The sequence below is a fragment of the Capricornis sumatraensis genome, chromosome 5 (assembly GCF_032405125.1).
Source record: "Capricornis sumatraensis isolate serow.1 chromosome 5, serow.2, whole genome shotgun sequence".
NCBI classification, from domain to species: domain Eukaryota; kingdom Metazoa; phylum Chordata; class Mammalia; order Artiodactyla; family Bovidae; genus Capricornis; species Capricornis sumatraensis.
The window spans coordinates 106,696,021-106,723,408 of NC_091073.1; the positions used below are offsets into that span (position 1 = coordinate 106,696,021).

At 37.9% G+C, this 27,388-nt stretch overlaps 1 protein-coding gene across 2 annotated transcripts in view; it reads left to right on the forward strand.

The window, feature by feature from the left end:
* The window catches only part of TRIM24 (tripartite motif containing 24), a 113,030-nt gene extending 87,419 nt beyond the window's left edge, over positions 1 to 25,611 (forward strand). For both annotated transcript variants that reach the window (XM_068972541.1, XM_068972542.1), the window contains exons 10-19: positions 2,428 to 2,601; positions 6,111 to 6,284; positions 8,777 to 8,912; positions 10,786 to 10,858; positions 14,200 to 14,368; positions 17,239 to 17,567; positions 18,358 to 18,490; positions 19,482 to 19,556; positions 23,281 to 23,430; positions 24,394 to 25,611. In XM_068972541.1, the coding sequence (XP_068828642.1) occupies positions 2,428 to 2,601; positions 6,111 to 6,284; positions 8,777 to 8,912; positions 10,786 to 10,858; positions 14,200 to 14,368; positions 17,239 to 17,567; positions 18,358 to 18,490; positions 19,482 to 19,556; positions 23,281 to 23,430; positions 24,394 to 24,603 (1,623 nt within the window). In that variant the 3' untranslated portion in view covers positions 24,604 to 25,611. The remainder of the gene's footprint in view (positions 1 to 2,427; positions 2,602 to 6,110; positions 6,285 to 8,776; positions 8,913 to 10,785; positions 10,859 to 14,199; positions 14,369 to 17,238; positions 17,568 to 18,357; positions 18,491 to 19,481; positions 19,557 to 23,280; positions 23,431 to 24,393) is intronic.
* The last annotated feature ends 1,777 nt before the right edge of the window (positions 25,612 to 27,388 follow it).

Consider the following 27,388-nt stretch of genomic DNA (forward strand, 5'->3'; position numbering starts at 1 on the left):
AGTTTTAACTGCCTTTGTTTTCCCTTAAGGATCATTTTGAGTGCTTTTCCACTTTTTAAAAAATAGTCTTTTGGATGAATTTAGAAGTTTTCCACTATACTTCCCCAATTATTTTTTGTTTGTGTTTCTGTGATATAAAACCCTTCCAGTGAAAAACTTTAATAGAAGAACCAAAAAGAATTGCTATGGCTTCAGGCTTCTGTGAAATTTTGGCATTTTCTCTTTTTCTCATATTTTTCTATTCTTCATCCACAGAATTTCCTTTGATCTTGAAATAGTGTCTAAGTCTACTTTTCATTAGGTCTGTAATTGCTGGTCACTCTTGTAAGTTACTAAGTGTGAACCCAGTGCCAGCTAATTTGCAGGAGAGGAGAAACAGAAGACCTTTTCCCAGGAAAGGAGATAAATTCCAAAAATGAGAGAAAGAAAAGAACAAAAAGAGGGCAGGGCTACACTTTATAGCTGTCCACCTTAAGACGTTGCTACTTCAGCTTTATAAGTTCATTATTTGTCCCCCCCACCACCACCACTTTGAATATGGGGGTTAATAGTTCCCTTTCTGAGAAGTTCTGGTCATATACAGTTAACAAAGCCTGAAAATAAGTATTTACTTTGCAATAATTTGCCAACCTTTTGTGGAACTTTGGTAACCAAGGTTACCTTTTTTGTGGAACACTGGTGTCAATTTCTAAGGATAGCATTTGTGAGCAAACTAAGCTTGTCCTTACCCTGTCCTGTAATCAACCAATGCTGTCCTTGAACGGTTTCCTTTAAAAATCTGTTTTCTTTTAGAGAAACTCATCCTCTAAACTGTGATTAGTACCTCAACCCCCAGTTAAACACCAGAACATGTTTGACTAATGCAATGGCAGACTAGTGTTGGATTAAAACCATAGTGCTGCCTTTAATGAGTCATGTGACTTCTTTTCTGGTTATCCCAGCTTTTTAATGTTTAGTGTCCTGATTTGTAAAATGGCAGGGGTAGGGGAGTAATAAAGAGCCTCTTGATGAAAGTGAAAGAGGAGAGTGAAACAGTTGGCTTAAAACAACATTCAGAAAACTGAGATCATGGCATCTGGTCCCATCACTTCATGGGAAATAGATGGGGAAACAGTGGAAACAGTGACAGACTTTATTTTTCTGTGCTCCAAAATCACTGCAGATGGTGACTGCAGCCATGAAATTAAAAGACGCTTACTCCTTAGAAGGAAAGTTATGACCAACCTAGACAACATATTAAAAAGCAGAGACATTACTTTGCTCACAAATGTCCGTCTAGTCAAAGGTATGGTTTTTCCAGTAGTCACGTATGGATGTGAGAGTTGAACTATAAAGAAAGCTGAGCGCCGAAGAATTGATGTTTTTGAACTGTGGTGTTGGAGAAGACTCTTAAGAGTCCCTTGGACTGCAAGGAGATCCAACCAGTCCATCCTAAAGGAAATCAGTCTTGAATATTCATTGGAAGGACTGATGCTAAAGCTGAAACTCCAATACTTTGGCCACCTGATGCAAAGAACTGACTCATTTGAAAAAAAGACCCTGATGCTGGGAAAGATTGAAGGCGGGAAAAGGGGACGACAGAGGATGAGATGGTTGGATGGCATCACTGACTCAACGGACATGGGTTTGGGTGGACTCTGGGAGTTGGTGATGAACAGGGAGGACTGGCGTGCTGCAGTCCATGGGGTCACAAAGAGTTGGACATGACTGAGCAACTGAACTGACTGAGGGGAGTAATAACGAGATAACATATAAAACGCCAATCGCAATGCCTGACATGTAGTTTGATCTCAATAAGATCTAAAATTCACTCATTTTTAAATGTTGTTAATATCATGTGTTTTCATTATTAATATCTGCTTAGAGTACAGACCTTAGAGGTCTGCACAGACCTTAGAGCCAGAGGACTTGAGTTCAGATCTTAGCTCCATTCCTTCCTATCATTGGTAATCTTGTACAAGTTTCCTTTTCTGTAAAACAGAGAATCCCTGCCTCAGAGGAGGATCTTTGTGAAGATTAAATGAGTTAACACATGTAAAGCATTTTAACTAGTACTGGACATGTGATAACTACTCAGTAACTATCAGTAATTATTATTCTATCATTTTAGATTTGAAGAGGGCAATTCTTTGCAGAAGATAGTCATCAGGGACTTAGGGAATCCCTATTTCCCAATTTGGTCTAGATTTAACTCTGATTGGAAAATTCTCTCCCAAGGGTCTTTTCCTAGTAAAACTTCTTTACTTTAAATGCTTATTCACATTCTGGGCAGCTGTCCCCTCCCCTCATACCCTTGTTGTAATATTAATAAATGATTCATCTGTGGCAGAATTGTTTTCTTTCTATAAAAGTTATAAAATAGAGTTCTCTGTAATTCATCTTTCAGGAGCTGACTGCCACTGAATTGATACAATGTCTTTTTTCCAGCAACCTCCTCCACGTTTGATAAATTTTCAGAATCATAGCCCCAAGCCCAATGGACCAGTTCTCCCTCCTCATCATCAACAGCTAAGATACCCATCAAACCAGAATACGCCACGACAAGCAATGAAGCCCAACCCCTTGCAGATGGCTTTCTTGGCTCAACAAGCCATAAAACAGGTATGTGTGTCTCCTCTCCACAGGTGCTTTTACTTCTCTCTGCTTCCAAATCATATTGAATTTATGGATAGAGCAATAGTGATGAAGAGCAAGAGTAAGCTGTTTTCTTTTTTTAAATAAATGTGAATTACAAAGTTTATTACATACAGACCTAAAGAGACAAAGCTAGGAGAAAGGATCTCAATGCTTTGTAATTAACAACAACAACAAAAAAATCAAGCTACTTATACAGAAGTAAAGGCCCAGAATAATCAGTGAGTCATGGGTATGAATTTTTCAGTATTAATGTGTGTAGCTTTTAGGTGAGTATGGAAGTATTCTAACAAATACAGATGGCATACCTCAAAAGAAACCAATGAATGAATCTTCAGAGTGTTTCAAGGAGACTTCTTGGAAACAAACTTAGTATCACACAGTTTTAATATGAAGCATTAAACAGTATATATATATATATACCTGTATATAAGACTATATTGTATTCAGTAGTAAACAGGATACAGTACATATACACCTGATAAAGCTTAATATTTAAGGTTATACATTATATTTTAGAAGGTTTAATATTTATATTCTTAATGTTTTCAGGTCATATGTTTTTTAGGAATTACTGTTTTAAAAAGCTAAAGTTCCCCCAGCACTTTGTCTTCCCCAAGTACTTGTGTCTTCCCAGCTTACAACTAGCAGATTGATTTTAGTTTTTTTGCCAAGACAAAAATAAAGAATATGATGTTATTCCCCATAATTCTGTAACATTCATTTTAATCAAATTATTTTAAAGTAATATTCTAAAGTACACATGCTGTGTCTGTGTGTTTTTATAATTACTGTGATATAAATTTTCTAAAATAACATTTTAATTATTTTCAATAAAATTTATACCTATCTCTCTTTTATCATTAGAAATGAGGTAAATAGAGACCAAGCTACAGTTAGATCTTACATTCTGATTATTTTCCTAATACTTTTGTGGCCTTGTACAAGTTTACTCTCTCAAATCTCATTTGCCCCTACTATAAAATGAGTTCGTACCTTGCAGAGTTGTGCTGAGACTTAGATGGTAGTGTGTATAACAGCACCTAGCACATTCTGGGTACTCATATTTATCTACCTCATAGCTATGTAACGGGTTTGATCCCTGATTTGGACGATCTCACATGCACTGGAGCAACTGAGCCTGCACACCACAACTATTAAGCCTGTGCCCTAGAGCCCAGGAGCCACAACTACTGAGCCTCTATATATGTAGAATTGTACTTGTTTGTTTATTTTTGGCTGTGCTGAGTCTTCACTGCTGCTCAGGCTTTTCTCTCATTGTGGAGAGAGAGCTGCTCTCTAACTGCAGGGCGTGGGCTTCTCATTTCAGTGGCTTCTCTCGCTGTGGAGCACAGGCTTCAGGGCATGTGGGCTCAGTAGCTGCAGCACATAGGCTCAGCAGTTGTGGCTCCTGGGCTCTAGAGCACAGGCTTAATAGTTGTGGTGCTTAGGCTTAGTTGCTCCACGGCATGTGAGATCTTCCCAGATCAGGGATCAAACCCGTGTCTCCTGCACTGGCAGGCAGATTCTTTACCACTGAGACACCAGGGAAACCCTCGGTTTGTTATTTTTAATGGATAGATACACACTCTAAGAATGTTTTTAAAAATGTTTTCTGGTCAAAGTCTAAACATGAATGAATAAATGAACAAACTAGGAGGAAAACATAGGGGAGCGTTTGTTTTAATAGAATCGCTTAAATTATACTGGTACAATGGAAATGCTTTCTAGCTATTAAGAAAAGGCAGTAATCTATATATGATCTTGTAAGTATATATGGGAAGAAACATCAAATTTGTGTGTGTGTGTGTGTTTTAATTTCATATACATAGAAGAAACCTGGAAAGATACACATGAACTGTAACTGCTTGTTCTGGGATGGGAAGGAAGAAGAGAGAGACGGATGGATGGATAGGCTTGAGGGGTGGGTGGTAGGTGGTTAAGTTGCCATTCATGTTCACAGAGTTTTTTACTTGGTTTTTTCAGTGGAGAATATAAATTAGGTTTTTCAAAGTTAGAATATTTCTGTCACTGTCACTCTGTATTGTGTCATCCCCGTATAAATGATACTGTGTTTGGGAGTTTTTTCCTCCGCATAGTCTTAAGATACCTCTTGGTTGCTTTTTATCATAAAATTTTCAAACTTAGTTGAGAGAGTTGTATAGCGGACAGATTGCTCTATTTGCTGTCTCCTTTGTTATCTGTATATCCATTCATCCATCAGTCAAACCTTCTTACTTTTGATAGATTTCAAAGTAAATTTTAGACAGCAGGGTGGTTCATCTCTGTATTCTATAGCATTCCTAGTCTTAATGGGTTTATCTCAGCCTGACTTCCCTGGTGGCTCAGGTAAAGCGTCTGCCTACCATGCTAGAGACCTGGGTTCGATCCCTGGGTCAGGAAGATCCTCTGGAGAAGGAAATGGCAACCCACTCCAGTACCCTTGTCTGGAGAATCCCATGGATGGAGAAGCATGGTAGGCTACAGTCCATGGGGGTCACAAAGAATCGGACACGACTGAGCGACTTCACTTTCATTTTGTTTATCTCAGCCTGTAACAATTTTCTCAGATGTTTCTTGATGCTTAGTTGCCTGTTTGTATATAAGGAATGGGTGTTTTTAAAAAAACTGAAAGCTGGGATATGGGGCTAATGTTTAATGCTGAATTTTGCTCTTGTGTGAGGGCTCCTTGGCATGTTTATTAGAGTTACTGATGTCACTGTCTTTAGGTAATGGCTCAGTTCGCAAAAGATCTCTTTGTTTCATGCCTGAAATGCAGGGCCTAATGCTCGTTGAAGCTCAGCATTCAGTGTGTGTACAGTTTCTTAATTTTCATTTTCAGTGTAATACTTCTGCCTTCAACTGAGCCTGGTGCCCATGAGTCCAAAGACACTGTTTTACCTATTCTGGAAACTTAATTTCCAGTCTTCTTCTGTGGAGGTGAAGGAAGTCCTTATTATTTTGGGGTAGCTAGAGTAGGAAAGGAACTAAGATTTGATCCTTAAACAGACTCAACGATCATCCTGTTTTTAGTTCTTTGTCTTTAGGGTCAATGTGTTGTTTTTTTTAAAAAAAAAAAAAAAGAAAAACTGACTGTCATTTTAGTTTCAGATATATCAGGTAGGGACAAAAGGAAATGTGTGTTTTCAGTCCTCCATCTTTATTTGTAGTTGCTATGTACAAGTTTAGATTTCTTTTTCGATATATACGTTTTCCAAGATTGGGTGCAGTGGTTTTTTGGTGTATACTGTTGTCTTCTGGGAGAAATCAGTGCTTTTTATTATTTATGTTTGTAGAGAATTACTGAAAATTATATGCACCAGTGTCCTCTCCCCGTTCCATGAAAATTACAGTTGAATTCAAATAGTAGAAGATGTCTTTTACTTTGTCTTGTACCTGGAACAGGGCTTAGATGGACATTTGATGTAACAGGCTTGCTGATAGGCAACCTTTCTTCTTCCTTCTTGCTACCGCAGTGGCAGATCAGCAGTGGGCATGCAGCCCCCTCGACTGCCAACAGCACGTCCTCCACTCCCTCCAGCCCCACCATTACTAGTGCAGCAGGGTATGATGCAAAGGCTTTCGGCTCACCTGTGATTGATTTGAGCTCACCGGTGGGAGGTCCCTACAATCTTCCTTCTCTTCCAGATGTAAGTAAACACAAAACTTCCACTAAAGAATCTGTTTCAGAAATTTTAAGTGAACTTGAATCTGGTGAAAGGCCATGGGTATGTTGGATTATAGGCTGTGTGTTTGTGTTTGGAAGTTGTTTTTATCCTTTAGAAATATTGTAACAGCAGGAATCATAAAAAGATTAGTATTAACACTTAAACATACTACAGAATGTCTTTCAGGGCACTGGAGTTAATGTGTTAGTAAATGAATGATTATGGTGATTAATTATGGAATGTAAGCTAGGGAAGGAGGGAAGTGAAAACACAGGAGGAGAATTGCTGGAACTTGGTTCATTGGAATAAGGTTAGAGAGCAAGGCTAACATTTAAGACATCAGAAGAACTGGAGGCAGGTTTAATAGAGAAATGATAACATTTTACTGACAAGTGCAGTATTACCTCTGATTTCTTTTTTATTTAAATTAAATACATTTACCTCTAAACTGGTTGTCAGTATGACTTTTTAATCAGTCAGTTTGGGGACTTCCCTGCTAGTCCAGTGGTTAAGACTCTGCAGTTCCCATGCAGGGGTTGTGGGTTTGACCCATGGTCAGGGAACTAAGATACCACATGCCCTGTGGCATGGCTCCAAAAAAGAATTTTTTTTTTCAAGACAGAAAATATATCATTGAAGAAACAAATCAGTTACACAAGAGTTGATATTTGTTTTACCTTTTTTCATCCTACAAGCTTAGGTAATCACTCATGCAAACATTAAGAACTTTTAAGAAATCTTGTAGGATTGTGAAGGAAATCTAAAATGTTATATTATTTACTTTTTCAAATTACTGAGATCAATTCATATTTCCTAAAAGTTGAATCATTAACCTTACTGGAGTTACTTCATTTTTAAAATAATTGTATGTAATTTAGTGGGTAGAGTATATGTATTTTATTTTCATGCATAGATGATAGGAAAACTTTCATTCATTCCTATAATTTTATTTTAGCTTTTAGGAATCCTCCACAGTGTAAATAACTTTTATTACATTAAGATCTAACAAATCTAGTCAATCCAGTACTTATTGCACTCTGGCCATAAGTATTGTATTGGCCAAGGTAGTGCCCAAAGCATATTAAAGGAAAAGAACCCCATTTACTTCCCTCCTCGCCCAACTGAAAGAGGACCCACAGAAAGTAAAATTTCCTCTACAGCCCTCAAATACAGATGACCCTTTGTGTACCAGCCTTTCTCAACTGAGATTCCTCATCTGAACCACAAAAGAAAGAAACTGCTTTGAGTGACTGTTTCCTCAGTCCTTCCAAGGTTTGTTCATAATTAGTACCATTCTAGATGCAGAGGCAAGAAAGTAAATTCATTATATACAGTCTATGCCCTTGGAATGAAGGACTTAATTTTCCCGAAGAATCTTGATTGAGAAAGACTAGAACTATTATTAAGCTGGATTGTAATCACAAAGACATTCTTAGGAAACAAATGGTATATTTAAGCATTAAAAATATTTGCATCCAAAGAGAGGTAGGAGAGGGTTGGATTGGGAGTTTGGGATTAGCTCATGCAAACTGGTGTATATAGAATACACAAGCAACAAGGATTAGCAACAAAGAACTGTAGCACAGGGAACTATATTCAGTATCCTGTGATAAACCATAAAGGAAAAGAATATGAATAATAATGTATATATGTATAACTAAATCACTTTTTTGTACAGCAGAAATTAGCAAAACATTGTAATTCAATTATACTTCAATAAAAATAAAATTTAAAAACTTTGAATCTAAAGTATTAAAGTCTTAGTAGAAGTTTATCAGTAGTTTGGCTTAGCAGTCAATTACTTATAAACATGTTAAAGCAAGAATCTACAGGGGATCAGATTTTTCCTACCAAACATTAATAATGTATTTAAATAAAGTTAATGTTCTCAAAATATGTGATGTGTGGACTTGTTTCATCTATCTAGTGCATACCAGAGCATGAGTTCTCAAAGTGTGGGCCAGGAACATGAGGGTCTGTACAACCTTTTCAGAGGCTCTACAAGGTCCTCCCTGTGTAAGACCAGATTTTCTTCATATTCTTTAGCCACAGTCACACATCTGAGCAGACTGAGAAAATATATCAGATTCCATTTGGCTGTTATTAAGCCAGACACTAAAGAAATTTTTAAAATGTGAAATTGTGCTATTCATCTCACCAAGGTTTTTTTTAATTGGTACTTCTATTATCTTTAACTAAAATTTTAAATATAATTTTGTTTTCACTTTTAAGGACGTAGCACACAGTATTCCTTTCTCCTGGCTCATGAGTTGTGAAATAGTGTGACCTTGGTATATTTACTATGATGAAATATTAAGAAGTATGAGAGCTTTTTTCTAAGATTGTTTATGGGGAAAATACACATCAGAACTTCTCAAAAGGATATTTGCATCTACTAAAGTTTTCTTATAAATTTAAAGTCGCTTTTAACTTGCCAAGTCAGAATGCCATGAAATAATTTCTTTTCTTACCAGATTGACTGTTCAAGTACTATTATGCTGGACAACATTGTGAGGAAAGATACTAGTACCGATCATGGCCAGCCACGACCACCCTCAAACAGAACTGTCCAGTCACCGAATTCATCAGTGCCATCTCCAGGCCTTGCAGGTAAAGTGGACTTGTAAAAATTTTACTAGTGTTTTCTCGGTTTTTTACTTAATAATAATAAAAGGATCGCCCTCCATCTTCCCTTTTTCTCTCGGATGATTAAAATGGACCTATGTTTTAGGTAGTCTCTGAAATTAGTGTACTTTCAAAGTGGAAAGCAAAAGTTAAGCCTTTCTACATTTTCACTTTCAACAGAACTTAGAGGCACCATAGCACACACTCGTAGGAGGAAATTGCTATTTTACTTTCTCTTTTAGACAAGTTGCCTATAGTATTATCCCTTTTTTTGTAGAATTTGCCTAGAGTTAAAATATCTCAGTAACAATCACTCTTTTTGTTGATTGGTCCTACCCTGGTTTGGTGTTTGTATTTTAAGAATTTTGGACAGAACTACTTATTTCCTCCAAGAGAGAAGCCCGTGACTAATGCTGCTACTCCCAGAGACCTTTGCAAATTGAATGCCTTAGACCAAATAAGGAAAGAAGAGACTCTCTTATGCCATTCACTAGTCCCACATAATAAAGCAGTTTTAGAATTTTAAGAGAGGTACTTATTTAAAACATAAACAAACTGAAAGGAAATTGTTGACAAAAGATGGCAGAAAAACTGTTTAATTATGTAGCTGCTGCTGCTAAGTCACTTCAGTCGTGTCCGACTCTGTGCGACCCCAAAGACGGCAGCCCACCAGGCTCTGCTGTCCCTGGGATTCTCCAGGCAAGAACACTGGAGTGGGTTGCCATTTCCTTCTCCAATGCAGGAAAGTGAAAAGTGAAAGTGAAGTCTCAGTCATGCCCGACTGTTAGCGACCCCATGGACTGCAGCCTACCAGGTTCCTTCATCCATGGGATTTTCCAGGCAAGAGTATTGGAGTGGGTTGCCATTGCCTTCTCTGAATTATGTAGCAAGTTCATACAAATGAATAAGGAAAGCACACAGTGTTACCAAAGGACCCTGCAGCATGTATGCTCAGTCCTGTCTGACTCTTTATGACCCCAGGGACTGTAGCCCACCAGGTTCCTCTGTCCGTGGGATTTTCCCAGCAAGAATACTGAAGTGGATTGCCATTTCCTTCTCCATGAGTAGATAACTTCCTAAAGTGAAGGGGCGGGAGGAAGAAAGATACATGGTTCCATCTCACTAGTAGTCATTATGAAATCAAAAGACATGATTTCTAACTATTGAATAAGCAAGATTTCAACAGTGAAAATACTCATTGATAAGGATATAATGGGAGGAATGCTCTGATACATTGCTGGTGGGAATATAACTTAACACATTTCTGGAAGCCATTTTAGCACCATTACTAAAGCTAACTTTATTCAGTACTGACTCTGTGTCCAGCACAGAGCAACGTACCTTCTACACATTGCTCCAGTGTCTTCCATTATTTAGTGTCTGTGTCGATTTCTTTCTTGGACTGATTTTATATCAGCCTGACCAACTTTTTATTGTCTCTGCAGCTTTTGCTGACATTAGTGTCCTCACTAAGCTCCTACCCTTGTTACTCTCATATGGAACACTGAACTGTGTTTGGAGACATTTCTGATTCTTACACCCCTAGATGCTGTGTATGTAGAGATGCTACTGGCATCTAATAACTGGTCGAGGCCAAGGGGGCTGCTTGGCATCCTTACAATGCACATACAGCTCCCACATCAAAGAATTACCTGGCCCAAAATGTCAGTAGTGCTGAGGTTGAACAGCCCTGCTACTTCATGGCACTCCAGCTCTGCTGGGAGTTCAGCAACTACGTTTTGTTTTATATAATTTCATTATGTGTTTCCAGTTTCAGTGCAGTACTAAGCGAGAACATTCAATAGGAATTAAATATAGATATTCATTTTATGAATGTGTATGATTTCTTCCTCCTCAGGACCTGTTACTATGACAAGTGTACATCCGCCAATACGTTCACCTAGTGCCTCCAGCGTTGGGAGCCGAGGAAGGTAAACTGACTCAACTTACTGTCCAGTGTATAATAATTATATATTACATGTTAATGAAATCAATGAATGGTTAATCAGTTTTGTATCTTTGAATCAAAATTTTGAATCTTTGAATCAAAGATAGAAAAAGATTTGTGCATGTGTTGAAAATTAGAAAATACATTTGAGTTTAGCATAATAGCAAGGACAAAGCAGAAATGATGTATGTATAACACACTGCACTGTATAGGGACATGCACAAATAAAAACTTAGGGAAAACAAATAATTTTATACTACAATTGGTGTTCTGACTTTTCTAAATACCTTGCATTGAATTTGCTGTAAAACAAATTAATTTACAGTTGTTGAAATTGTGTTTTAATTTCCGTTACACACCACTCATACTGCTTGCAAATTTCTCATCAATAGTGAGCCCAATTCTTACTTTCCTAATCTAATGGCGGAAACATACTCTGAAGGGGAGACAATCAAAAGACTGACTCAAGGTTGTAAAAGTCTTATCAGACCCACTCCCACAATTTACATTTTAAGATAATGAGATTAGAACTAACAGTAAAAAGATCTTACCAGACCCATTCCCACAACATACACTTCAAGATGACAGGATTAGTCAGAGGTTCTTAAGAAGGAGAAACATGTCCTCCAGTAGGATACACTGTTATATAATTATTGGTACAGTGAAAGTGAAGTCACTCAGTCGTGTCTGACTCTTGGTGACCCCATGGAATGTAGCCCACCAGGCTCCTCTGTCCATGGGATACTCCAGGCAAGAATACTGGAGTGGGTTGCCATTTCCTTCTCCAGGGGATCTTCCCAACCTAGGGATCGAACCCAGGTCTCCCACATTGCAGGCAGATGCTTTAAACATAACCTTGAGCAAGATGAGTTGTTTTGTTGTATAATCATTAGCTCTGGGCTTAAAGAAAAGAAATAGTTCTAGGTGAGTGATCACACCCTCTTGGTTATCTGGGTTATTAAGATCTTTTTTGTATAGTATTCTGTTAGTTCTAATCCTGTCATCTTAAAATGTTAATTGTGGGAGTGGGTCTGGTAAGGTTATTACAACCTTGACTGTAAAAACCAATTGAAAAAGTATACTACTCCCTTGCTAAGTCTAGTGAGGAGGCACTGTCCTTCACCCTTCTGATGTCTGTATCAGAAGCTTTCTCTGTCCCTTTTTATACTTTAATAAAACTCTACCACACACACACACACAAAAGTTTTCTGTGACAAAGATGCAGAAATGTAGAAAAAAAAATTTGTCTTTTTTTTTTCTTTTCAGGAGCCCCAGACCCCTTTCTCCTCCTCAGGACCCCAGACTTCTTATCAACCTACCTAAAAATTCATTTTCATTCATTTCATTTCAGTCACTCAGTCATGTCCCACTCTTTGCGACCCCATGAATCACAGCACGCCAGGCCTCCCTGTCCATCACCAACACTCGGAGTTCACTCAGACTCACGTCCATCGAGTCGGTGATGCCATCCAGCCATCTCATCCTCTGTCGTCCCCTTCTCCTCCTGTCGCCAATCCCTCCCAGCATCAGAGTCTTTTCCAATGAGTCAACTTTTTGCATGAGGTGGCCAAAAGTACTGGAGTTTCAGCTTTAGCATCATTCCTTCCAAAGAAATCCCAGGGCTGATCTCCTTCAGAATGGACTGGTTGGATCTCCTTGCAGTCCAAGGGACTCTCAAGAGTCTTCTCCAACACCACAGTTCAAACACATCAATTCTTCGGCGCTCAGCCTTCTTCACAGTCCAACTCTCAAATCCATACATGACTACTAGGAAAACCATAGCCTTGACTAGACAGACCTTAGTCGGCAAAGTAATGTCTCTCCTTTTGAATATGCTATCTAGGTTGGTCATAACTTTTCTTCCAAGAAGTAAGTGTCTTTTAATTTCATGGCTGCAGTCACTATCTGCAGTGATTTTGGAGCCCAAAAAAATAAAGTCTGTCACTGTTTCCACTGTTTCCCCATCTATTTCCCATGAAGTGATGGGACCGGATGCCATGATCTTTGTTTTCTGAATGTTGAGCTTTAAGCCAACTTTTTCACTCTCCTCTTTCACTTTCATCAAGAGGCTTTTTAGTTCCTCTTCACTTTCTGCCATAAGGGTGGTGTCATCTGCATATCTGAGGTGATTGATATTTCTCCCAGCAATCTTGATTCCAGCTTGTGCTTCCTCCAGTCCAGCGTTTCTCATGATGTACTCTGCATAGAAGTTAAATAAGCAGGGTGACAATATACAGCCTTGACGTACTCCTTTTCCTATTTGGAACCACTCTGTTGTTCCATGTCCATTCTAACTGTTGCTTCCTGACCTGCATACAAATTTCTCAAGAGGTAGGTCAGGTGGTCTGGGATTCCCATCTCTTTCAGAATTTTCCACAGTTTATTGTGATCCACACAGTCAAAGGCTTTGGCATAGTCAATAAAGCAGAAATAGATGTGTTTCTGGAATTCTCTTGCTTTTTCCATGATCCAGCGGATGTTGGCAATATGATCTCTGCTTCCTTTGCCTTTTCTAAAACCAGCTTGAACATCAGGAAGTTCATGGTTCACATATTGCTGAAGCCTGGCTTGGAGAATTTTGAGCATTACTTTACTAGTGTGTGAGATGAGTGCAATTGTGTGGTAGTTTGAGCATTCTTTGGCATTGCCTTTCTTAGGGATTGGAATGAAAACTGACCTTTTCCAGTCCTGTGGCCACTGCTGAGTTTTCTAAATTTGCTGGCATATTGAGTGCAACACTTTCACAGCATCATCTTTCAGGATTTTAAATAGCGCCACTGGAATTCCATCACCTCTACTAGCTTTGTTCATAGTGATGCTTTCTAAGGCCCACTTGACTTCACATTCCAGGATGTCTGGCTCAACTCTCTCATACAAATGAATTATGACCCTAGTTAATTATCTTCACTCTTTGTGACAGTAAATCATTAATATGAGCCTAGAGTTCTTTGTCACTGACTAGAGAAGGAAATGGGAAAGACTAAAAAAAAATTGCTAATTCTAAGATCTGGCTGCCTAATTTTAGAACCTTAGAATATTGAAGTCAGTTTTATTCAGAATTTATTTAAATGTATTTAAGTATCTTTCCAGGTATATAATGTGACTATTTAGGTAAATTAACACATATAACATTTTTTATACATAAACTATTTTGCATACAACAGTTGCATTTCAGTTCTGTATCATTTTTGCTGATATAACATAGTTATCACTGCCATGAAGATACAGCATTATTCCCATAAAGCTATTGTTATACCTCTTTTTAAGATACTTAAGATAGCTTTCTTAGATTTTATTTTCTTTCCTTTTTTTTTGTATTTCTAGCTCTGGCTCTTCCAGCAAACCAGCAGGAGCTGATTCTACACACAAAGTTCCAGTGGTCATGTTGGAGCCAATTCGAATAAAACAAGAAAACAGTGGACCACCTGAAAATTACGATTTTCCTGTTGTAATAGTGAAACAAGAATCAGATGAAGAATCCAGGGCTCAAAATGTAATTATGATTGCAGTACTACTCCTACTTGAGGGATAAGATGAAAGGAACTTTTAAATAGATTGTAGGAAATTTATTTAAATAGTATAAAGGCAGGAAAATAGTCAACTTAAAGGTTGAAAACTTTGAGGAAGTCTCTCAGTAGATCAAAACAAGAGGCTTATTAAATGAGGTTGGGTATTTTAAAGAGAGAATGGAGTAAACTACATGGAAGGTAACTGTCAAAGCAATACTACATGGAAACTTCCTATAACTGAAGGGCAGTACTAGTGAGTAGTGAAAGTCACTCAGTCGTGTCCAACTCTTTGCGAAAGCTGCTCAGTCGTGTCCGACTCTTTGCTACCTGAGATTCTTCAGGCCAGAATACTAGAGTGGGTAGCCGTTCCCTTCTCCAGGGGATCTTCCCAACCCAGGGATTGAACCAGGGTCTCCTGCCTTGCAGGCAGATTCTTTACCAACTGAGCTATCAGGGAAGCCCAACTGAAGGGCATGAGCATCTGAGTTGTAAGGGCCTAGCAAGTACCAGAGCAAGTAATTGAAAAAAAATGCAAGTCATATATACCATCATCAATTTTAGAATGCCAGTATTCTAAACAGATTCTAAAAGCCTCCAGAGGAGAAAAACACCTTACATAATGGATCAGACATTTTAATGTCACCAAGTCCTCCACACAGACTCTCAAAGCTGGAAACCAATAGAGAAATATCAAAATTGTGAAGAAAGATATTTTGTAGGGAGAATTCTGTACCCATTCAAATGATTATGTATAAAGATGAAATAAACATTTTTAGAAATGCATGCAGAGTCTCAAAAATTTAATTCCATATACTCATTCTGAGGAAGATATGCTTCATCGAAAATGAAATAAACCCAGAAAGAGGAAGACATAGAATTCCAGAAATAGAATCTAACACAGAAAAGAGGCAAAGAAAAGGATAGTTAGTCCCCAGTTCAGCAGCTCCTCTTGTATACCCAATAGGGGAACAGAAGACTCCATTAGGGATGTGTGAAGAGGGAGAAAAAAACTTTGACAGTATCGAGAAGCATTTTATAACCCTGTTGGAGATTCTGAGAATAACTTAGATATCTAGAAAAAGAAGCAAATGGATTAAATATTAGAGTAAGGTAATTGACAGTGACAGATGTTATTTTCTTAGGCTCCAAAATGACTGCAGACGGTGACTGCAACCACAAAATTAAAAGACAGGTTGCTCCTTGAAACTAAAGCTATAACAAACCTAGACAGTGTATTAAAAAGCAGAGACATCACTTTGCTGACAAAAGATCTGTGTAGTCAAAGCTATGGTTTTTCTAGTAGTCGTGTATGGATGTGAGAGTTGGACCACAAAGAAGGCTGAGTGCCAAAGAATTGATGCTTTTGTAGTGTGGTGTTAGAGAAGATTCTTCAGAGTCCCTTGGACACAAGGAGATCAAACCAGTCAATCCTAAAGGAAATCAACCCTGAATATTCATTGGAAGGACTGATGCTAAAGCTGAAGCTCCAGTATTTTGGCCACTTGATGCAAAGAGTTGACTCATTGCAAAAGACCCTGATGCTGGGAAGGATTGAGGGCAGGAAGAGAAGTGGATGACAGAGGATGAGATGGTTGGATGGCATCACCAACTCAATGGAAATGAGTTTGAGTAAGCTCTGGGAGATAGTGAAGGACAGGGAAGCCTGGTGTGCTGTCATTCATGGGGTCACAAAGAGTTGGACATGACTTAACTGACCAACAACAATTACTGACTCATAGTAAACAAAAAGTTAGACAAAAGAGGAAGTGATCATAGTACATACTGTGGTTGTGCAATGAACAGTATATAGTCATAATAATATAAATAAACACTGAAATAACAAATTTAAATAAGAACTTTATATAGTCAAAATATAACCTGAACATGCATTTGACCAAAAATTGATTTTTCAGGATACTTAGTACAGCACTGATACTGACCAGTTAGAATAAATCCTGCTTATAACAGTTGTACTTGCCCCTGCCAACTAAAAAGAAATCAGTGCTTAATAAAACTATGTTAAGAAGATGGCATAAATGGTGTGTTAAGTATAAGGAGGATATGGAGAATCAGGAAGGAAAAATCTAATCTTGCATAGTATGAAAAATATATACATGTGTAATAAAATAGAAAATGTTTAAAATTTAAATCTGGAAAATTACAGTATAAGCATACTCTTTAGAAATATATAACTAGCATAGAAAAAAGCTAAATAATTTGAAAATAATTACCTCCAAAGAATGATATTAGAATAACCATGCCCTTAACTGAATCTGCATTTTATTACTTAAGAGTTTATTTTAACATTTAAAGGAAATAATAGATTTAGTTCTTAATTTTAAATTTTCACCATTCTAGGCTCCAACATAAAATTTAGGTTCAACTTGATGATATTAATGGCACTTGGAGAGGTGAAATTATCGATAGGAATTAAAGCAGTATACCTTTCTATGATTGATTTTAAAAAATCTACAGTAAGAATGTTTTGTGTTTGGGTATAATTTGAATTAACGTCTCCAGTAAAATGTATTTACAGTTCACATGGTTGACTTCTACATTAACCACCTATTCTGCCACTTCTGAAGCCATTGAAAAGATTTTTCCTGTATTATCCACACCCCCTTACTGCTGCTGATCTTCTGTTTGGAAGATGTTTTTCAATAGAGACCCATGTCTTCTTTACCATTAGGGCCAGTTAGCAGTAAACACAGTCTGCTCTCCTGCAGTTTCATGTGCTCATTTGAAATAACCAGGTGCTCATGAGTAAGCAAATTGCAATCCAGAATTGCAGTAGTGCTGATAAAGAATGGCAGTTTAAGAAATCCATACACATAGTTAACTCTTTCCATTGCAGACCAACTATCCAAGAAGCATACTCACCTCCCTGCTCCTAAATAGCAGTCAGAGCTCTGCATCTGAGGAGTCTGTGTTGAGATCTGATGCCCCTGACAGCACAGGAGATCAGCCTGGACTTCACCAGGAAAACTCTTCAAATGGAAAGTCTGAGTGGCTAGATGCCTCCCAGAAGTCACCCCTTCATGTTGGGGAGACGAGGAAAGAGGATGACCCCAATGAGGACTGGTGTGCAGTTTGTCAGAATGGAGGGGAACTCCTGTGCTGTGAGAAGTGTCCCAAAGTATTCCATCTCTCTTGTCACGTGCCCACTCTGGCAAATTTTCCAAGGTAAGATGGCACTTGCTTCCCTTGCTTACAGTTTTTCACTATAAATAATAATAGCAATGACATTTGATCCTGTAACACAAAACCTTTTTTTTTTTAACACAAAACCTTTGTAAAAATTTAAATAGAAATCCACTTGGCATAAATTTATAAGCCAAAATGTTCAGCATAGGGTTTTCCATACTCTGTCTCCCATTTCGTTTGCTTCTCTCATCTCTCAAAAACCTAGTCTGCTATGTCAAGGAAAAAAACATCTGGCCCTTTAAATTATTACAAGGAAATTACCATGAAGAACAATGGTTCTTGTGTACAACTGTCATAATTTAGTGCATCTTATTTGCCAGGCATTTGAGTTTTATTATTTATAAATATCTCCAGTAAATGCTTAGACCTTATGAGATGATAATAATACAGAACAACCACTGTATAATTTCAAACTTAATAGTACCAAGAGTGTTTCTTTTTCTTGAATCATTTGGGGGAAAATGCCATTCGTGCCTCACATCAGCCATAGATTAATGTGTGTGTTTTGTTTGTTTTCTTTTGTGTGTATATTTCATGCCCCCTTCACTGGACTAACACACCCCTTAGGCCCATGAACTGTATTTCTGTTGATAAGCTCTCAGCACGGTGCCATGTACATAGGAGATAGGTGGTAAATCCTCAGTGATTAACAGTTACACCAAATAAATAATTCTGCATTACAGATGGCACGGAGCAGGGTGGGAAAGGGAGGTGGTGAGGAGAGGAGTGATGCCACAGGAACTCAGTCAGATACTTCCTCCCCCAACAGTGGAGAATGGATCTGCACTTTCTGCCGAGACTTATCTAAACCTGAAGTTGAATATGATTGTGATGCTCCCATTCACAACTCAGAAAAAAGGAAAACTGAAGGCCTTGTCAAACTAACACCAATAGATAAAAGGGTAAGTTTCCAGCCTAGACTGTTAAACTTAGTTGTTTTGGCTAGACGCCTCATCATTGTAATGCAGCTGTGCCGTCATCAAAGAAGTGAATTTTTCTTCCGCAGAATACAAGAATCTTAAATAATGGCAATTACAACTTTTTTAATGAAGTAAAATAGCAATGCTATATATACATTTCCTAGAAGCTTAAAATACAGTAATTGAACACGGTAGACTACATATCCTTTATATGGTCTGGACTTCTAAATTTAACCTACCTTTAATAAATTTCAGTTATATTTTCTACTACAGATATGTTTTCTTCCTTGGAATGTGTTCGGAATTGGCAGCAAAAAGATGGGTTTTCTATTTACTCTTCCTGGAAATAACTCATTCTTTCACCCAGTGGTACTGGATTTATACTTTAAAGCCAGCTAATGTATTTAACCTTATTTATTACTAAAGAAGCTCCTTTGCTAATTTATTAAGTAGAACAGTCAGTGTGAAAGTTGTCATGCAGGAGAGGGCTGAAACATGCACTATCACTGAGACACAGTGGTTACTGGGGTAGACTTGTAAGCAGAGAAATAGCAGAGTGCATGATAGAAACACCTGCATTCAGAGAGGAACCTTAGGACCCAACACCCCATGGAGAGATCCACCACTGGATCGCTTAACACCTGGATGGTTTTTATTGATTATGTGTCATTTTATTGACTATGAGTAATTCAGTATAAAAACTGCAGAGATAAGTGGAAATAAAAACTTCAGATAGTTTTCTAGTGATACTGTTTTTATTTCTGGAAAGACTGCTCTCATATGTTACATGGATCCCAAAATGTCAAACAGTACACTGTAGCAGATGATTGGAAAGGACATCAAAGCTCTAAGTATCACTGTTTTTTGTATTCATCTGGCTTTAATTTCCATTCTGGTACTTTTAGATCTATTAATATTGCTACTAAAAATTAGTTGTGACTTGATTATTTCTTATTCATTTATTTATGCTTAGAAGTGTGAACGCCTACTTTTATTTCTTTACTGCCATGAAATGAGCCTGGCTTTTCAAGACCCAGTTCCTCTGACCGTAAGTATTAATGGTGCATTAAAGTATTAAAATGCATTTTTGTACAGTGGGATGGTTTTTCTGAAACTTGATTTATGAGAATCTAGTTTCTGTACCATTTTTCAACAGTAAATTTCTTAAATTAATCAAAATCTTAAAACTTACTGCATTGTTGTTGTTTAGTCACTCCCCTTGCTCTTCTGCCCATGGGATTCCTCCAACAAGAATACTGGAGTGGGTTGCCATTTCCTTCTCCAGGGGATCATCCCAACCGAGGAATCAAGCACGCGTCTCCTGCATTGGCAGGCAGATTCTTTACCACTGAGCCACCTTGGAAGCCCTATTAATACATACTGAATGCTTTAATCTTGACTACATTTTAATGGTAACTAACTGCCCAAAAACTTCTGTTCTATTTTCATGTATTCTTTTTTCCTCATCTATTTTACTTACTATTCTCTGGGATGATTTAAATCAATTGTTTCTCTCAGGAGTTTAGGTATATATATCCTAAAGCTATTGAGAAAGAAACTTTCCATTTCAGGTAAAGACACCCCATGCCCACCCCCCATCTCTGTACACATTTTGATTTATAGGTGCAGACTTCAAGTAATAAGTTCAGTTCAGTTCAGTCGCTCAGTCGTGTCCGACTCTTTGCGGCCCCATGAACCACAGCACACCAAGCCTCCCTGTCCATCACCAACTGCCGGAGTCTACCCAAACCCATGTGCATTGAGTCAGTGATGCCATCCAGCCATCTCATGCTCTGTCGTCCCCTTCTCCTGCCCTCAATCTTTCACAGCATCAGAGTCTTTTCAAATGAATCACCTCTTCGCCTCAGGCAGCCAAAGTATTGGAGTTTCAGCTTCAACATCAGTCCCTCCAATGAACAGCCAGGACTGATCTCCTTTAGAATGGACTGGTTGGATCTCCTTTCAGCGCTCAGCTTTCCTTATAGTCCAACTCTCATATCCATACATGACTACTGGAAAAACGATAGCCTTGACTAGAGAGACCATTATTGGCAAAGTAATGTCTCCGCTTTATTATGCTGTCTAGTTTGGTCGTAACTTTCCTTCCAGGGAGTAAGCGTCTTTTAATTTCATGGCTGCAATCACCATCTGCAGTGATTTTGGAGCCCCCAAAAATAAAGGCAGCCACTGTTTCCACTGTTTCTCCATCTATTTGCCATGAAGTGATGGGACCGGATGCCATGATCTTAGTTTTCTGAATGTTGAGCTTTAAGCCAACGTTTTCACTCTCCTCTTTCACTTTCATCAAGAGGCCTTTTAGTTCTTCTTCACTTTCTGCCATAAGGGTGGTGTCATCTGAATATCTGAGATGATTGATATTTCTCCCCACAATCTTGATTCCAGCTTGTGCTTCCTCCAGCTCGGCATTTCTCATGATGTACTCTGCATATAAGTTAAATAAGCAGAGTGACAATAGACAACCTTGACGTACTTCTTTTCCTATTTGGAACCAGTCTGTTGTTCCATGTCCAGTTCTAACTGTTGCTTCCTGACCTGCATACAGATTTCTCAAGAGGCAGGTCAGGTGGTCTGGGATTCCCATCTCTTTCAGAATTTTCCACAGTTTATTGTGATCCACACAGTCAAAGGCTTTGGCATAGTCAATAAAGCAGAAATAGATGTTTTTCTGGAACTCTCTTGCTTTTTCCATGACCCAGCGGATGTCAGCAATTTGATCTCTGGTTCCTCTGCCTTTTCTAAATCCAGCTTGAACATCTGGAAGTTCACAGTTCACATATTGCTGGAGCCTGGCTTGGAGAATTTTGAGCATTACTTTACTAGCGTGTGAAATGAGTACAATGTGCGGTAGTTTGAGCATTCTTTGGCATTGCCTTTCTTAGGGATTGGAATGAAAACTGACCTCTTCTAGTCCTGTGGCCACTGCTGAGTTTTCCAAATTTGCTGGCATATTGAGTGCAGCACTTTCACAGCATCATCTTTCAGGATTTTAAATAGCTCCACTGGAATTCCATCACCTCCACTAGCTTTGTTCGTAGTGATGCTTCCTAAGGCCCACTTGACTTCACATTCCAGGATGTCTGGCTCTAGGTGAGTGATCACACCATCGTGATTATCTGGGTCATGAAGATCTTTTTTGTACAGTTCTGTGTATTCTTGCCACCTTTTCTTAATATCTTCTGCTTCTGTTAGATCCATACCATTTCTGTCCTTTATTGAGCCCATCTTTGCATGAAATGTTCCCTTGGTCTCATTCTATTGTTTTCCTCTATTTCTTTGCATTGATCACTGAGGAAGGCTTTCTTATCTCTCCTTGCTTTTCTTTGGAACTCTGCATTCAAATGGGTATATCTTAAGAAGTAGACATTAACAATAGAGGAAGAGGTGTGTGTGTGCTTACCATTGACTTCAAAAGCTTCATATTTCAAGTTTATGTGACTTTAGTGCATTATGGGCTTCCCTAGTGGCTCAGCTGGTAAAGAATCTGCCTGCATTGTGAGAGATGGGGTTCAATCCCTGATTTGGGAAGATCCCCTGGAGAAGGGAAAGACTACCCACTCCAGTATTCTGGCCTGGAGAATTCCATGGACTGTATAGTCCACGGGGTTGCAAAGAGTCAAATAGGACTTTGCAACCTTCCGTTTCACTTTCACTTAGTGCATTATTGTAAGGTGCTGGAAAGAACTTGCTACTCAAAATATGTTCTATTCTCTGATGTCTGAATTTCCTTTAAAAAGCTAATAGATTTGTTAAAAAAATTTTTTTAATGAATGCAACATTAGAAAAGAAAACTAGCCAAGTAACACTGAGCTGAGAAGCAGTGAACTTCTTTCCTTGTAAACAAGTTTTGAGAAGTTAAGATCGGAAAAAGAAATGCAGTTGACTCTTAGAACAACACAGAGGTTGAGGGCACCAACTTTCTGCACAGTGGAGTCTTCATGTGACTTTACAGTCAGCCTTCTGTATCTGCAGCGTCAATCAATCACAGATTTTATAGTATTGCTGTATGAATTTCATGGGAAAAAATCTGTGTATAAGTGTACCTGCACAGTTCAAGGGTCCACTATAGTCTTTGGGGTGGAAGGCCCTTTGTGCCCAAAAGAAGCAGGGCAAAAATATGCCAATAAAAAGTTAATTCACTTAAAAATGTGACCTAGAATTTGGTGCTTTTTCTAATGTTGGCCTACTGTTACATTTGGCATGAATAACGGCAACAGCAAAATAGGCCCCCTTAATATATATTATCTCATTTCGTCTTTACAAAATCCTATGAGAATGGTAGAATTATTTCTGTTTGAAACTTGAAGAAACAGCTTCAGTGAAATGACTGAACCCAGTAACATACCCAGGAGAGTGTTATTGAGTAGCAGAACTGCAGTTCAAACCCAGATTCAGAGCCCACTTGCTATAACACATGCAGCAAAAACATGTCAAATCTTACTAGAAGTAATACTTTTTCTAATGATTACCTTTTTTGTTTAATAATGAAAAAAGGAGAATAGTAAGAGGGTAAATGTAGTAGGCTTTTTTCATTAAAAATAACTGATGAAAATTTTTGATAAAAGTGACACAAAACATTTCGCAATGTCTGGAAACATGTAGGTGCTTGCAGATTTTGCTGAATATATGTCCTTATCAGTGACAAAACAGAACTGAGAAAAGCAGTAAGGACGATCTGAATTATATACTACTTATAGAATTTATATGGGACCAGGTAGAATTTATTTATTATAACATCACATTTCTTTTGAAAGGTGCCTGATTATTACAAAATAATTAAAAATCCAATGGACTTGTCAACCATCAAGAAAAGACTACAAGAAGATTATTGCATGTATACAAAGCCTGAAGATTTTATAGCTGATTTTAGATTGATCTTTCAAAACTGTGCTGAATTCAATGAGGTGAGAAGGGGGCGCGGGGGAATAGCAATGTGAAAGTAATGTTAAACCAAACACCTTACCAACAAAGGAGATGAAGATATCTATTTGTGGTAGCATAAATTTTCAAAAGTTCGAGTCTATGTCAAGGAATGAAAAGAGGTTATTAGGAAAATGTTATCCACATGTGGTGGCTCAGACGGTAAAGCATCTTGCTTACAATGCAGGAGACCTGGGTTCGATCCCTGGGTCGGGAAGATCCTGTGGAGAAGGAAATGGCAACCCACTCCAGTACTCTTGCCTGGAAAATCCCATAGACAGAGGAGCATGGTAGGCTACAGTCCACGGGGTCGCAAAGAGTCAGACACGACTGAGCAACTTCATTTCACTTATCCACATGTATAATAGTCAAAGGTTTATTATATAGTGAGTGGAAATGCAAATTACTGTTGACAAAAACAGTTTAGAAAATATTTTTATCTAACCCAGAAGCATTCTTTGTCATTCTCACCTTTATTTCTTGAAATATGGCATTTCCAGACTTTAGTCTTTGTGATATTGAAATATTAAGAATGTGGTTTAAATAATTCTTAATTAAGAATTTTCTCAAAAACCTTATCATCTAAACATCTATCAGACTTAAAGCTTTTTGATGATAGTTTGTCCTTTGTATCGGTTACTCATTCCAGAGGTAGATATTATGTTTGTTCTAAAAAATACCTGTTACTGGATTGTGATTACAGCATCTCTTTGATATCTTTTTGGTAATCTAGATGAGTCCAGGCCTTTATTTACTTCTTATCTGCTCTGCTCAAGACTTTGTCTTGCCCCAGACTATCATTTACTTTACATCAAAGCTATAGGTAAATAGTTCTTTCTAAACAATCCACTGATATTCATAATCTTGAGGTAAAAGGGAGCAAAATATAAGAAATCTACTAGTTTTATTGACTAAACATTTTGTTAATTCATATTTTTATTCAACAGCCTGATTCAGAAGTAGCCAACGCTGGTATAAAACTTGAAAGCTATTTTGAAGAACTTCTGAAGAATCTTTATCCAGAAAAAAGGTTTCCTAAACTAGAATTCAGGAATGACTCAGAAGATAATAAATTTAGTGATGACTCAGATGATGACTTTGTACAGCCCCGGAAGAAACGCCTCAAGAGCATAGAGGAACGCCAGTTGCTTAAATAAGCACACTGGCCTGTGCTGGTTTTTAGATTTTTGTTTGTTTTCAGAATACATTTTGCCACTAATTTAACATCATTACCAAGAAGAGTTTGTGACCATCTTAAGTTTTCAATGTTTACTAGACTCCAATTTCCTTAATAACCCATTTCTTTTAACCTTCTTATTAAGAAAGAAAGGAAAAGAGGGAGGAAGGAAGGAGAAAGGAAGAAAGAAGCATCAGCAACAAAATAAAAAGACACTCTTCCCACTTCCTGGATTTCAAACTGCAGTCCCGAGTGACAGCTACTATAGAAAGGACTTTGTATGAACTCTAAGTTGAAAATTTAATGTGGTCTGGATGTGTGCATTAATCCATTTTTAGAAAATACCACTACTCAATTATGGACCAACATGAGTTAGGTGTACTGCATGTAAGCACAGTACTCCATGAATGTCAGTGGTAATAAGAGTTCTATCCTAGAATGCCCACTGGTGCACCAAGAAAGTAGACTAGATGCTGTTTAAGAAGGTGCCTAATAAGCATATCATGTAAGATGGCAACTGTATTAAAGAAAAAGGAAAACAAATGTTTGATTTTTTTTTTTTTTATCTGTAGAGGTGTTTGATATAGCAGGTTTTCAAGGCCATGTTTCATACGTTTCTAAAACCTCTCCTTCTTCCACCAGGGAAGGAAGTAAGTGTACTTGTTTGGTTTTGCTGTGTGTCTATGTGTGGACTGGTGTTTGCATTTTAACTGTGCAGATGACCTTTTTATAACAAGGCTCATTGTCTGCAGTATGGCTTTTAGTGGAGCCATCCAGAATATGAAATACAGCAGTGTGTGCCATATTTGATGTAAAGATTCTTCAACTTATACCCTTTGGAGCATTAAATACAAATTCCCCTGAAAGGGACCAGTTTTTGTGGTTTTCATCTGTCTTTATAAATTGGAATGAAAGTCTTTTGTGGACATTAGAAGCAGGCAGTTAGAGGGAATTATAGTGAAATTTAAATTTTTTCTAAAGCATCTATTTTTCAGAATCAGAACCTCAACTTGATTCTTTCTGACTTAATCTGGGCTTCATTTTCATTCTCTTGATGGAGAGAGATAGAAAACCTACCTTCTGAAGGCAAGCATATTCTTCCTGGGTCAGCCTTGGCTAGTTTAATTGACTTTCATGTATTCCTTTTACTTGTTGTTCAGTATCAAGGAATGTAACTAGATTAAGATAGAGGAAAATTGTTGTGCCATTTCCTAATCTAACATTTGACAGAATACATGAAATGTTTTAGTTTGCCAAAGTAAACCTTTATTTATAAAACATCAGTTGGCTGAGGATATTTTCCTCTTAGGCCAGAAGAATAAAAATATAGCTGACTTGGCAGAATTTTATCCTTTGGATGGTGTCAGGTCCCATGAATTAAACCTAGAGGACTTACTTTTATCCACATGGCATTATTTCTTCAAATGGATAATTTGAAAATGCCTTGTGGCTAAGTCATTGGGTTTTCAGGTACTGCTGAAGATAAAATGAGAAAATACTGATTATTTATTGGCAAGAGCATCTCACTTTGTGTAGACTTAGTCCATATGTCAATTATGTATTAAAGTTTAAGAAACCGTAATTCACTTTTCCAAATACATGTTTCAGGGAAGTTGTTGTTGTATGGTTTTGAGTATGTATTTGCCATTTATTCTCCAGAAACAAACAGATTTCAGTAATAGTGCATTTACCACTTGATTGTCTTCTTTTGCTCCAGCGTCTTTAGCACAGCAGCCATGGAGCTGTTGCTAATCCGTTTATTGTTTTTATGTTAGAATAGTTCCTTAGGACATTTTCTTCTTCCACATTTGTCTCCTTAGTTAAAGGAGGGCACTGCAGATAAATTTTGAGGATGATCACAAAGGGAAGTAGCACTTAAGAGTGAAAAATTATAATTTCCTAAATGCATCTGAGCCAGAATGTCTACTAATGTACCCAGAACTTTCACTGTTATATTCAGTGCCATATGAATCGTTTAAAACAAGATTTTTCTTTCACCTTTATATATATATACATACACACACACACACACACACACACACACACATATATATATATATTGCTGAATGAAAGGCACTTGACAACCACATATATTAGAAGAGTTTCTCTCTCCAAATAGCATTTTCTTAACAGTCTTTAAAGTCCTCTGACCTTATTAACAGGTGCCTATGTGTCCAGGAAGATCCCAGCAAAGTAGTCATTAAATTATAATAGAAATTAGCTATCAGAAGAGCCTGACTATACCTCATGGCCACTTGGAGAGCATTTCTTTCAAAAGGTCAGTGCAACTCAAGCAACCTTGACCTAAACTTTGAAAACTCCAGTTTTTACCTCTGATCAAAAACTCCTGGAGATTGCCCTCTATATTTAGAACCAAGAGCCTCATGTCATATCTGCAGGACTCCCAATGCTGAAGGGGGATCACATGATGAACAGGCCATATGGCACCTAGAACTGACTCAGTCCAGCTCATCAAAAGTTTTCCCAGGTGCCAAGCATCTGATCTTTCCCATCAATAAAAAAACCCAATACACAGTCAGTGACTTACAAGGATAATGTATACCATGATAGTGAAAGTGAAGTTGTATCCACCTCTTTGCAACCCTGTGGACTGTAGCCCACTAGGCTCCTCAGTCCATGGGATTCTCCAGGCAAGAATACTGGAGTGGGCTGCCATTTCCTTCTCCAATAGTAAATTCCAAATACTATCTGGCAATACAATTATCTTGCCCTTTGAATTAACAGGCCCTGCTTTTCTTTTCTGA